A 14740-nucleotide genomic window follows, 5' to 3' on the forward strand; every position below is an offset into this window, starting at 1 on the left:
AGAATGTAAAATGGCCGCCGGATCGGGTGTATTTATAGGTTAGGGGGAATGTCCAAGTGTCCATGTGCTGTAATGTCTCAATTGGCTGTCCTGTACCCCATGATGGATGTGTCATCAGGTCAAAGTTCTTTTACACAGTAAAAACACGGAAGTCCGCCGGGCGAACGGCGCCAATAGTCCGCCGAACAGGCAGACCGCGAACAGCCGAAATTCGCCGCGAAACGACCGCCGGGCGAACCGTTCGGCCATCACTAAAGGTAAATCCAATGAGTTTCCACCAGCACAAGTATATAGGGAAATTTCCCTCACATTTTAAAAATACCCCTTCACTTCCTGTTGAGTTTGCAAGATGGGAAAAGAAGGGAGTTCCACCCAAAAATGGAGCTTCCGCTTTAAGTGAAGGTGACCCCCTAACATGCCACATTTGGCATGTTATTTTTTTTGGGGGGGGGAGTTTATACCCTCTTTTTAGAGGTATCCAGCTCCCAATTCCTCCTGGGGCTCGTCACAGGTCCCAGAAGATTGCCCGACCAATCACAACGCACATGTGCAGTGCGTTACCGGCTGTGAAGCCACAGCCGTGGGGCCCACAGTCAGAATGCCGGCGCCATGGAGAGGAGGGGGAGAGGAGCAGGGCTCCGTTCACCAGCATTGCTGGACCGTGGGACAGGGGAGTGTGTCTGATTATTAAAAGTCAGCAGCTACACTTTTTTGTAGCAATACAGCAAGGTCTGCTTTTCACTGGACTGCCCACAAATGGGGAAGGGGCACCGGAGCTATTCTGGGATGTGCCTCCCAGATGAACACATGTATAAGTAGCTTCAAGAGATAAACACTGCTAGGCACTGAGGAAGAAGGTAAAACCTTTGAAACGCATCAGCCAGCAGCGGTTCGCACGTCCTCTCTTAAGAACCTAGAGACTGCTATCGGTGGAAGGACTGTCAAAGACTGTTACAAGCGTGATTTTCTTTCTACCTTTGTCAGTAGTTTTTAATAATACTTTTCCTAATAAATGTATCAAAGGATAGTGCACAAGGCTGGTGCACCCTCTCTTTTCTGTTTTCACACTTTTTGTAGGTGCTGACTTTCATATGGGTGGAACGCCGCTTTAAAGCGGAGTTCCACCAATTATTTTTTTTTTTTTTAAAGTCAGCAGCTACAAATACTGCAGCTGCTGACTTTTAAAATAGGGACACTTACCAGTCCAGGACGCCTGCGATGTCGGTACCCGAAGCCGATCTGTCTCTCGGCTCTTGGGTGGAGGCGCCGCCATCTTCAGTGAAGGAATCAGGAAGTGAAGCCTTGCTCCTTCACAGCCTGGTTCCCTACTGTGCATGCGCAAGTCACACTGCGCTATCCCACAGGTCCCTGCTGTCTTTTGGGATCTGTGTGTCTCACAGAAGGCAGCGGGGGGGATGGAGGAGGTGCTGACAGGTGCAAAATGTGACACCGGAGGGGGGGAGGATTCCGAAAAGCAGAAGTTCCATTTTTGGGTGGAACTCCACTTTAAAGAAAATAAAAACACTACAAGTAAGAGTTTAAAAACCTTTTATTTTTTCTTTGCTTTTGTCTTCAATTTTTTTTAGTTAGTAGGAGTCTATTTAAGATGAACTGAACGTCTCAATATAAATATTTAAAAGATATATAAAAGAGCTGCCACAGGCATGTTCATGAATATCTCCCCTACATTCTTTGTTTGCAGTGCATACTGTGCTTTCTAATAAGAAAGCCCAGCACGTTCTGGTTTACAGCTCTGTATAATATAAGAAGCGTGTCCTTCCTTTGACTCATACATGAAGATCAAACTGCAGGCTATTCTAGCCGCTGATAACACAGCAGTAAATGACACAACAGAAGTTGAGGAGAACCGAATCCGGCCCACCAAGCCATTCCATCTTCACCCCCACCCTCAGAAATCAGCAGCAGAGAGGAGGACAAAACTCCTCCGCCAGATTCTGCTCTTCCCCATGCAGCTACAGAGAGGCTCATCTCTGCCCGCCCGCCCTTCCTCTCAGCAGATAGGTGGACAGAATTCCCCCTACACATCCTGTGCCTCTCTGTGCAGACACAGCACCCCCTCGTCTCCATCTCCCCGGGTCTCATCATTTAGCAAACTCCAGCAGCTGACTCCAACCCTCCTGTGGTCCTTCTCCAGACTTTCTGTTTCCCAGCTTCCTTCCAGCAGCACAAGGTAAGGGGGGGTGCACTATGATGTAACAGAGGGTGGGGGCTCTTGACCTTTGATGGTGGGGGGGGGGGCTCTTAACATCTGAAATAAGGGGGCGGGTGGGGTGCTCTAGAATCTAGTTTTAAAGATACAACCAGCCTTTTGAGAGTATTTATAATGGTGATGTGGCCCACCGGTCTAGAGTGTACCTGTTGGCTGTAGCTGTAGATATGAAATGCAATGAATGAAATATGCAATATGTAATGCACAAAGAAAATGGAAAAATACATTTTTAAGTTTTTCACAATCATGAATAAAAAATACAAACAGATAATTGGAGTGAATGTTGCAATGTTTGCTGGAATGCAACACTAGTTTTCTTATTGGTTGGAATTGCTGTTTTAAACCTCTTGGACCTTTAGCATTGTCTTCATGCGGTCAAAAAAAATGTAAATCTTAAAGCCCAAAAAAAATAACCAGTTGGGGTTATGTAAATTCTACTCTTTAATACCATGGAATGATTGTGTACATAAGGATTATTGTTCATTACAGAGTGCAGATTAAATTCCATAGTCCTTTAAAGACAACTCTGACCCATTCTCATCGGCCAACACATAATAGAAGCTCACAGTGTCATGTCGCAAGTTCTGGCTTGTTTCGGAAAATGTGCCTGGAAGTGTCTGGTCTAAGGACATGGTGTTCATTTTAACAGCTAAGGTAAGCGCAGAAGTCCACATAGATGTCTGATTGATATTCTCACAGAAGCTATTCAGCATCTATAGCACCAGGAGTGGCTGGTCCATAAGGGGCACAAGGGTGCCACCCCCCTTGTTTGCATGAGGGGATGCATCCAAGGATGCATGCGGGGCGCCGGACTCATAGGTTTCCATAAATGTGTTTGTTTTTTTAGACAGTGTTCTATCAGATTACCGCTACCCGTCAGATCACGTAACAGATGTGATGTTCCAACCAAACAATACTTACTGTGCATGCGCTATCCGTTCCAAAATGCGTTTCATGGCGCTATGCGTTCCAAACACTTCATGATCTGACGGGTAGTGGTAATCTGATAGAACACCTGGGAAGCCATGGCAGGGGAGGTGTAAATGTGGACCTGGGAAGGGGTTTGTTTGCCGCCCCACCCCCCAAAAAAGTTTAGCATCAGCTGCCACTGTATAGCACATTTGTCAAACACAAGGCCCCTGGGCTGAATCCAGCACGCCAGGCCATTTCATGTGGCCCTCGCACCCAGGGCTTATTTTCAGCCAGAACGTAGCAGAACTCCATTCCACCACGTCTGGCTCTCGCCCTCTGCTCTCCACTAATGACTGTCATTTGAGAGGCCTTCTGTGTTTACTAGGACAGCTTTCCTCTTGGCGGTTCTCCTGGCATTTAGTGCCACTTTGAGATCCTTGCACTGTTAAAGAAAAAAAAAAACCTGTAAGACAAAGGCATAATGAGCTAGTATGCATTGCATACTAGTTCTCTATGAGATCCTTACCTTAGAACAAAGCTCTCTCACCAGTAATGGCACACCGCTGAGGCAGCTGACATTTTCCCTGGAGTTTCTTCCAGGATCGCGGGCTCCGGTGCTGTAATTGGCTGGAGCTGCAGTTACGTAACTCGCGCGGGAGCCTCCGGTCATGGCACACGTCCCTGAAGAAACGGGACTGCGGCTGTTTCTTCCGAGTGTATGTGTCGATGACGACAACATTGGCGTATATAGTAAATATCTCCTAAATGGTGCAAGTTAAGGAGATTGTTACAGTACTTACAGGTAAGCCTTATTACATGCTTACCTGTAGGTACAATTAAAAAGGAAGACTTACTTCCTCTTTAATGCAATTTAGCCACACCCACCATTTGTTGCGGTTTGGTGGAGATGGGGTGGAGTTCCTGCACCTATTCCCAGAGAACAAAACCCTGGATAAATTGATATAGTCTTATAGATGCAACTAGCCCTTTGAGGGCAACTATAATGCTGATGTAGTCCACCATGAAATTGAGTTTGACACCGCTGGTCTATACTGATTTCACTACCAGATACAGAAAACCACCAGCCGAGAATCACATTACAAAGCGATAATTTCCTTAACCCAGTCTGCATTTATGTGGGGGATGATGCATTAAATGTAATGCACTGTGTAAGTATGAATATATTACTTGTTTCATGAATAAAATATAAATACATAATAAGTGTTCTTCATATTTCATTTTTTGGTGGATATTCGTTTGCGTAATATGTATCTAATACTCTAATATGATATACAGTATATATATATATATATATATATATATATATATATATATATATATATATATATATATATAACTTTTTTTTTGGATAGCGTGGAAAACAGTTATGCCCTGTACACACGATTGGACTTTCCGACAACAAAACTGTGGAATTTTGTTCAAAGGTTGGCTCCAACTTGTCTTGCTTACACATGGTCACACAAATGTTGGCCAACAATTACGAACATAGTGACGTACAAGACGTACTACGTGTCTTTAGCGCCACCCTTTGGGCTCCTTCTGCTAATTTCGAGTTAGTAGAAGTTTGGTGAGTGTTGATTCACGCTTTTCTTTTTTGCGTTTTTCATTTAGCGATGTTATTATTATTATTATTATTATTCTTGATATCACTTGAAAAAAAAAAGGTTGCCAGCCTCATAATCTCTGATTGCCTGGGGGCCCAGTAATCTCCTATTGCCTGGGGGCCCCATAATCTCCTATTGCCCAGAGGCTCCATGAGTTGTCAGTCCGCCCCTGCTAGCAATATCGCCGTTGGATGCTGCTGGAGTCTTCAAGAGTTTTACAATGAGGGGGAGTCAAAAAGGACATTTGATTGGTGAGAGTCCCACACTGATATGATATGATATGATATGAGGCTTCAAAAGGTTATTCAATCGACTGATTTTGTTCTCATTGTTTCATTTGTATCTAAATTGACTCCATAAAAAATAATACAATATAAATTACTGCAGAAAATACATTGGCTTAGATAAAGAATAAGTGCACTTTTACAGGAACTTTTTACTTTAAAGTAGAAGTAAACCCAATCACTAAAATCTATTAAGAAATGTCAAAACAAATCTGAAGTATCTAAGTGCACCATTTTACGAAGCTCTAATGCAATCCTCCATATAAAGACAAATAATGAAATTAAATACTATGTAAAACATGGGGGGTTATTTACTAAAGGCAAATCCCCTTTGCACTACAAGTGCACTCGGAAGTGCAGTCGCTGTAGATCCGAGGGGGACATGCAAGGGAAATAAAAAAAAACAGTATTTTAACTTGCACATGATTTGATGATAAAATCAGCAGAGCTTCCCTTCATTTTGGATCTTCCCCTTTAAATCAACAGCGACTGCACTTCCAAGTGTACTTGTAGTGCAAAGCGGATTTGCCTTTAGTAAATCAACCCCAGAGTGTTCTTGTGTTTGCTCCATTTTCTTTTCTAAAATGAATATCCCACACACTAAGGCTGGGCTCACATTGATGCCAATTGGATGCGGTTTTCACCGCATCCAATTCGCATGACAGAGGACAGTGTGCCCGGCTCTCAATGGAGTCGGTTCACACAGCTCCGGGGCAATTGCAGTCTGGATTGGAGAAGAAGTCCTGTGCATCTTCTGGTCCGATTCAGCTGCACATTCAGCCAAAAAATGTGGATCTAGTTCACACCTGAAATGGTGAACAGACACGCACCGCACTGCATGCTGTAAGCCGCGGCTGCAGCTAGTGTGAACCCAGCCTAACACTTTGGCGTGTATTTATAAAAAAAAGCTCAATGCAGTGAAAGTATAATAGATGTGAATGGTGTAAATGGTGCAAAGAAAAATTAATGTTATAGTATGTAAACCCAACCTTTCATATTCTTGATATGTGCCAACTGTACCATGTATTTGTAAGAAAATGCATCCTGTTCTCTTTGTATTTCTTACTTTGTTTGAAATCCCTAGTCTTCCTGCCAGTCCCTCTGCTTTCCTACTAAAAACTGACCACACTAGGCAGACGAGTACACAGTGGTCAGTTCTATAACTGTGCTGGGATCTCAGCCTGCTCTACTCTAATGATCAGACTTGTGCTGACATGCTCCCTGCTGCACAGCCATTCACTCCTCCTCCCCCAGCTCTTATGCAGCTGAGCACAGAAGGAATGTTATCATTTATAAAAAAAAAGTGTAAAAGGGTATTTATAATATGTTATATATCTATACACAAATGTTTTGCCTTTCATTTCTATTTTAAACTGAATGGGTTGTTTTACAAGGTGAGGGTTTACAATTTTTCCTGTGCTGACTGAATATTGTCTATTCATTTAAAACAGAACATATTGCAGTTGGCCACTAGATGGCGATAAGTATTGTAGGATACTACTGTACACTCATTAGAACTGACAAGAAGTGGTTTATATGATTTGCAAAAACATCTTCAACATTATAAAACAAGTTCACCTGAATGTCACCAACTACTGCCAGATATACCATGACTGGCATAACTGAGAACCATCACAGACATAGCCACCAGTATTTCACTGAGGCATGTGCTGTGCAGGACTGATGATTTTAGGGTTGCTGCCACTGGGGTTGATTTACTAAAGGCCAGAGCACAGTGAATGAGGTGACTTCCATCATCCAATCATGTGCAAACAAAATACAGTTTGTTTATTTTCCTTGCACATGATTGGATATTCCTTGCAAAATGAGACTTTACCAAATGCACTTAGCTCTGAGGAAAATTCCATTGCAAAGTGCAACTGCACCCTTGCAACATAAGCAACCTACTTGCCTTTATTAAATCCACCCAAGTAAGCCAGCCCTCCTGTACTGGGCCCAGGTCTCAGTGGGTTAGTAGGGGGACCCAGGTTTGGCTGGGGACCAAGATGAGTCTGATTGGTCAGCGGTGCCATCCATCAGACTTGTGCCGACCCTGCCCCTTGCTTTTCCCCCATCGGGGCCTGTCGGGTAGGCTGTATGGGCCCCAATGATTTCTAATGGCGGCCCTGAATCAACCCCATTGGATCAACTGGCTGCCTAATGGTCAGGAACAACTTAGCAGTTATTTTTTTAACATAAATGTACACTTGTTCTTTAACAAAATGGTAAAAAAATCCAATAACCTTGTATAAAAGGCATAACCCATAGTAGCCAATCGGGGGTCAGATCTGTTAAAAGTTGGTATATGATTGGCTGTAGTAGGCTTCAAAGCTTTGCACAGCCTCTATTTTTTTTGCATTGCTTTACTGAATAACTCAACATCGTTATCTGGACAGCTCTTCCTAAAAAAGACAAGGCGTTATTAGTAGGCATAAGCTTGTCCTTCGTCCTGGAAGTTGGCCAGCGGATGGCTGAATCATTTTTATCATTGTCTTTGGGATCTGGGTCCCATTAATCCTTGGCTTTGCTTTCCCAACCCTGCCGGATTCTGGTGATTCTTTGATCGATGCAAGGAATGATGAGGATGAATTTCATGGCCAGCACGGCACATGGGATGATCAAAGAGATGACAAACGCCGGGGGGAGGTACCACCGATAGAAGGCACCATAGATGAATCTGTCTCCACCATAGACCAAGGTGTGTGCTGTGCAGAGGACCAGCGTCAGGTAACCCAGTTTGGACTGCAAAGATAATACAAAAAAAATAAGCATTTAGCAAAACTGCAAAGAGAGCCGATGAAGATATGACCATTGTGAGCTGTCATTCCCTTGTAAAATGTAGGGCCTAGAGCAGTTTCAAATCCAACACCAAACATTCATTATACTACAGCTACTACTTATTCTTGGAAGTGATGGCTGCTTTATTTTTTTTACTTTTTAAACTTTCTTTCCCTATTTTCATCTGGTGATCTGGCCAGTAAGTCTGTTGTTTTTCAAAAGAGCAAGCTCTCCAGCAGAATGTACACTATATAGCCAAAGGTATTGGGATGCCTGCCTTTACATGCACATGAACTTTTTTATTTTATTTCATTTACATTTTTTTATTGAGTACATCAGACAGGGCAGAACAAGTCCAACAACAAACTTTGTACAGTAAGAATAGGCTGATACATAAACTAATAAGAAAGCGGCAGCATCTAATAGGGAGATAGCGGATTGGTGGCTGTTGACATAGCACCAACTCACCTATATTGGACTGAGTTAAGATGCAGCAGTATAAAACATTAATATTGCCCCAGGTCAGGTGTACCCAAACAAATTATTATTTTTTTTTTTTTTTGCCACTTTAGTGAATTCCTTAGAAAGACCAGAATCAGCTTTACCGCTCATTCCCGTCCCTTCTCCTTTTCACATCATTGTGGTTATTTATTTTTCTCCCATTTTCTTTTCCTTTTTTGATTTTTTTAAAATCTCTTTGTTTATTTCATAATTTAACAAATGGTATCAAAAAGCCTAACACAAAACCATAAACGTTGATCACTAATCTTACCCCCAATTCTTCCCTACCCACACCTTCCCTCCCTCGCCTCCCCTCCTACCTGCTACCCTGCAGTTTACCTTTTGATGGATTCTCTCACTACCTACTCCTCCCCCGCGTAGGGCTAAGCTCTTAATCTTTCTACATAGCTCCATGTTTTTTTAAATTCCTTCCAGCCTTTCCATTTATCTTTTATATTTTTACTTCTTTCCTCAAGACTACAATTTAAACTCTCCATGGTATGGGTATCTTCCACCGCGTCAATCCACTCCCAGATTAATGGCCATTCTACCTCCTGCGATTTCTTAGCCCTTGTACACACGGTCGGACATTCCGACGGAAAATGTCCGATCGGACCGCGTTGTCGGATAATCCGACCGTGTGTGGGCTCCATCGGACTTTTTCCTTTGGAATGTCCGACCAACAAAGTTTGAGAGCTGGATATAAAATTTTCTAACAACATGATCCGATCGGACTTTGTCCGATCATTTGTAGAGAATTCCGATCGGACAAAGTGCCATGCATGCTCAGGTCAAATTACGAGACCAAAGCTATTGGCTACTAGCCTAAACGTAGTCCGGTCGTTACGTACGAACATCATCACGTTCTGAATGATCGGATTTTCCGACAACTTTGTCCGACCGTGTGTATGCAACACCGGTTTCGGACAAAAATCTTTTGTGATTTTGTGGTCGGAATTTCCGACCATATGTACAAGGGCTTAGGGATCAGCCTTTTTGCTGCATTTAATAAGTGTGGAACTAATGTCTCCTTATATTTTTTAATTCCTCCCTCTATACCATGGAATAATACTATCCACAGATCTTCTACTACAGATATTATAGTGATTTCTTTAATATAATATAAAATCTTTTTCCAATATTCTTAGATTTTTGGGCAACCCTACCATAGGTGGGCCATTGTTCCCACCTCTTTACACCCACGCCAACACTCCGCCGTTCCTCCAGGTTGAAATTTGCTAATCTTATCGGGGGGTGGCGTACCATCTAGTTAAACATTTGTAGTTCATCTCCGCGGTTTTAACATCTGATGCTGAACTATGGATTCATTTCAATATTTTACCTATCGTTATTTTATCTTTCTGCGTTCCCAGTTCCCTTTCCCATTTTTTAATAAATGGAGGGATCTCCAGCTCATCCGCTATTAACAGCACTTTGTATAACCTTGATATAATCCCTTTGGTGTTATCCGTTGTACATAGCTGTTCCAATGGGGTCAGCTCTCCCCCTGATCTATTAGGTTGAGGTAACTTTTTAACAAAGTGGGACAACTGGGAATATCTCCATTCATCAGTCACCATCAAATCTGTCTTGTGCCGTATTTCCTGATAAGAAACTATTTTCCCTTTTGTGATTATATCTCTTAACTGTGCCTCGTCTTTCACCCAATTACCTCCTATTTCCTTACTCCCTGGTGGAAAATATTAATTTTCTTTTAGTGCTATTAAAGGCAAATTGTATTGCCTATTCAATTGTTTATATACCCTATCCCAAATTTTGAGTGCATTTTGTGTTAGTGCATTACCATATAAAACTAGTGTCCTCTTATGTGGGGGGTTCCATATTATCTTCCCTAGCTGCGCCTCACAACACGCATATTCTAAATTTACCCACCTGTTTTCAGTGCTAGTTTTCTTTACCCATTCGACAATTCTCGACAGTACAACAGCATTATAATATTTTTGGACATCTGGGACCGCAAGTCCACCCCGTTTTTTAACTTGTTTTATTATTGAAAAAGATACTCTAGGTTTTTTTATTTTTCCATACAAATTTCGTTATTATGGTTTTTATCTCTATGAAATGCGCTCGAGGTAGTGCTATAGGCAACATCTGAAATTTATATAAAATCTGCGCGCCCTGTGATCGGTGAGTCCATGAGACTCGCCTGATCACCGATCCGTGCAAGGGGTCGATCCCGACCCCTTATCACGTGATCAGCTGTCAGCCAATGACAGCTGATCATGTGATAGAACGGAGCCGGTAATCGGCTATTATTCCTCCTCGCGCTGACAGCGCGAGGAGAAAAAAAAAAAGCCGATCACCGGCGGCCGTGATCGGGACATCAGTCCCGATCACGGCCAGCAGTACAAGGGACCACCTGCCCCCTGCCAGTGCCCACCTGCCCACCGCAGTGCCATCCTGAATTAAAGTAAGTGCCCCCCATCAGTGCCACCCAGCAGTGCCTATAGTGCCCACAGTGCCACCCACAGTGCCACCCACAGTGCCATCCAGCAGTGCCACCAACAGTGCCACCCACAGTGCCCACAATCTGGCTCAAAGGTGCTGCACCCCAGTGCCGCCCATCAGTGCCCAGCAGTGCCGCCCATCAGTGCCCAGCAGTGCCACCTATCAGAGCCACCTATCAGTGCCACCTATCAGTGCCCATCAGTCCCATCTATCAGTGGTACCTATCAGTGCCCATCCGTGCCACCCATCCGTGCCACTTATCCGTGCTACTCATCCGTGCCATCTTATCTGTGCCCATCTTTGCCCATCAGTGCCGCCTTATCTGTGCCCATCGGTGCCGCCTTATCTGTGCCTATTAGTGCCGCCTTAACTATGCCTATCAGTGCCCACCAGTGCAGCCTATCAGTGCCCACCAATGCAGCCTATCAGTGCCCACCAATGCAGCCCATCAGTGCCCACCAATGCAGCCTATCAGTGCCGCCTAATCAGCGCACTTCAATGAAGGAGAAAAATGACCCGTTTGCAAAATTTTATAACAAACTATTAAAACATGATTTTTTTTTTTTGCATCTTTTTTTGTTTGTTTAGCAAAAAATAAAACTCCGAGCTGTAACTAAATACCACCAAAAGAAAGCTCTATTTGTGGGAAAAAAATGATAAAAATTTCATTTGGGTACAGTGTTGTATGACCGCGCAATTGTCATTCAAAGTGCATCAGCGCTGAAAGCTGAAAATTGGTCTGGGACTGAGGGGGGTTTAAGTGCCCAGTAAGCAAGTGGTTAATCTAATAATGGTATATCATTTATTTTGTACATCTTCTTCTCTGAGTTGGCCAAACAAATTTTCAAATATGATGAAGAAGACACTACATCTCGGAAATTAGAACAGGAAGGTAAAGGTAAGCAGAAAAAAGAACCAGAGCAGACTCCATAGAAATCATAGGAAAATTAGGGTAAAGACTTAGGGGAAGAGGAGGGAGGGTTGGGGGGAGAGAAGATTGGTTAGGGATCCATGCACAGTTGTTTGTTACAGTTGCTCTACTGAGGGGGTCACAAAAGTGTTATAATCTTGAGAGAACCGGAAACCAGGTTTTATTGAATTGTTCCTCCTTTCGGTGTAATGCGGCCGTCAATTGTTCCATCAGGTTAATTTCATTCGTCACAGCTATCCACTGACCAATTGAAGGGGAATCTGAACATTTTCATTTTTGTGGAATACATATTTTAGCGGCATTAAGAAGGTGGATCAAGAGGGACTTCTTATATCGACGCCTTAACATCGGAGTAAGGCGAAGTAAGCACTGCGCAGGGTCGTCTGCCAGTGAAATGTCTGTCAGTCTAAAAATCATACTCCGAATAGCGTCCCAGAAGGGGCGGACAGGTGAGCATGTCCAGAATACGTGCAGTAGTGAACCACCCGGTTGTTGATATCGCCAGCAGGTGGAGGGAACTGAAGGGTAGAGCTTATGTAGGAGCACGGGTACTCTATACCAGCGGGTCAGGATCTTACACCCCACCTCCTGAAACCTTCTTGCAATTGAGGAGCGGTGTGCAAAATACAAAATACGCTCTCTCTGAACTTTTGAGAAGGCCCGACTCAGGTCGTTTTCCCATTTCAGTAGAAAGGGAGGTATAAAGCTGTCCTGGGGTTAAATCAGTATCCCATACCTTAATGACAGTAGATGGCAAAGAGGGGCAGGGTCTAGATAGAGCTTCTTAAATCAGATGCGGAGTAACTAGAGGAGGACATGAAATGCGAGGAGATGAGAAAGTGTCTAAACTGTGTTGCTCGCCATCTATCTAGAGGGGGCGACAGCATTGCTTGAATTTCCTCAATAGTGCACCATCGACCCTCTTGAAGAAAGTCTTAAAATCTATATTTGTTGGTCAAGAGAAATTCCCTGAACCTCCTCCCCGACAGACTAGAAGGAAACTCCTGGGCGTCAATAAGCGGTGACAAAGGTGAAGGGGTGTAGGGTGCCATTGTGATGCAACCCGATTTTGCTACTACTGTGTGTAAAGGTAGGTGTCCCAATACCTTTGGCAATATAGTGTATCAGTGTTTATTTATTTATGTAAAACCTTTATTCCAAAAGGAAAAAAAAAAGCAAAAAACGCTATAACTGCTTATAAAGTGTGAGCTGGAGTTTGGCTTCAATTTGTTATTCCGTGTACACACGAGCGGAATGTCCACCAGAAAAAGTCAGACAGAAGATTTTCATTGTATATTCCGATATTCCCTTGGGGGGCTTTGGTGAAATACCAGGGGTCTAAACAGACCCCTGATGTCTCACATTTGGAACAAAGGAAAGGGACTGAGGACAGAGATTCCCCAGTCCCTTTCTCTGCAGCCTCAGCTGCACTGGTCGAATGAATAGAAAGTGCTCTGTACTGAGCAGCGTCCTGTTCATTCACAAACTGAAGAATAGTAAACACAGTTTACTATTCTTCAGTTGTGAATGAACACAGTGAGTGATTGGTACCAGTGGTCGGTAGGAAGGATAGCAGTCTAGCCGTCACCTTTCCACAACTGACAGGTAGATCACGAACGAGGCACTGCCGACCCCTGGATTAGGGTGTGCCCAGGCACATTCGGCACACCCTATGCGTGTGCCTATTTTGACTTGACAAGGCTAGTATAGATTACAAGGCATTAGACATTCACAGTTTTAAACAAATACCAGAAGTATAGTTGTCAAACCAGGGTTATATACATAATAGTCTACAAAGAATGGAAAAAGTCAAGTTCTAAGGTTACATCTGATGATATCTCATTTATCCAAGGTAGGTAACCTATAGGGAAGACATACATTTGGAAACTGCATCTCAACAGCTCACCTTCATCATGAGTGGATTCCTTCTGCAGTTTACTGTTCACCTTAGTGAATGTGTGGTCAGAGTGTGAATTGGTCAATGGGTGAAATTATATAAAAAAAGCAACGTGTCACATCATCAGGACATAATTACCATTAATTAGACTAAGTCCTACTTTATAATCCAAAAAAAGACAATTATGTCATAATGACGAGTGCTCTGCAAGATCATAATTATACAGTATAATTGTCTATGGTTATCATCATTTAGTCATCCATTAGTGGTGTAGACTCAATCAAGCAGGAGCATACACGGTTGTTTTTCCACCCATGCCCATGATATTGTAATGACTTGTGGTTAGTGTATGAGCAGTGTTAGTTTAATTCCAGGTCCTAAGTCTTAAGGATCAAGTGGGATAGACACGCAGTGAGAGCATATCACCCTTCCACTGAAAGCCAATAGCGATACCCACAGCAAGATCCAAGTTATAGTGATTTAAGTTGCGGCAAATAAAAAGCTTGTTTTGTCTAGGGAAGAGGAGAAACAATTTCACTCCCCCACAATCCAGTCGTGGACTGTCCCTCGGCGTCCTCATGTCCATAGTTTCATAGTTTCATAGTTAGTAAGGTTGAATAAAGACACCAGTCCATCCAGTTCAACCTGAGTGAGTGTCTACAATTGTCCCTATCCCCGTACATTGGTCCCTACACTCAATGAGCCCACAATCCAAGGTCCCCATTCATATACTAGGGCCAATTTTGGACAGAAGCCAATTAACCTACCTGCATGTTTGTCCAGTGCAGGGGGTGCAGGCACTGCGGAGACCAGCCTAGCTGCGGGAAGGACCGCAGGATTGGGTAAGCATATGTCCTTTTCTTGTTCCCCTAAATATAACCGCATGGCATATAGGTAAATGATGGTGACGAGGTGGTTCTAATGTTCTGGGATGACGACATATGAATCAGTGCCCATCAGTGTTACCTATCAGTGCTGTATATCAGTGCTGCCTGTCGGTGCCCATCAGTGCTGCATATCAGTTCCAGATAGCAAGCAATTCTGCTGCAAGTTTCAAAATGACTTTCTAAGCTATTGCTAGACTTGCCAGGCTTCACAAGTTTGTCGCACAAT

General features: G+C 43.3%; 1 protein-coding gene across 1 annotated transcript in view; it reads right to left on the reverse strand.

The window, feature by feature from the left end:
* Positions 1–1531: 1531 nt before the first annotated feature.
* LOC143996039 (metalloreductase STEAP4-like) overlaps positions 1532–14740 on the reverse strand; it is a 45904-nt gene continuing 32695 nt past the window's right edge. Inside the window, exon 5 of the mRNA XM_077490843.1 lies at positions 1532–7793. Within this exon, the coding sequence (XP_077346969.1) occupies positions 7563–7793 (231 nt within the window). The 3' untranslated portion in view covers positions 1532–7562. The remainder of the gene's footprint in view (positions 7794–14740) is intronic.

This window comes from Lithobates pipiens, unplaced genomic scaffold (genome assembly GCF_037356315.1).
Source record: "Lithobates pipiens isolate NorthernLeopardFrog02 unplaced genomic scaffold, aLitPip1_a1.2 Scaffold_19, whole genome shotgun sequence".
NCBI classification, from domain to species: Eukaryota; Metazoa; Chordata; class Amphibia; order Anura; family Ranidae; genus Lithobates; species Lithobates pipiens.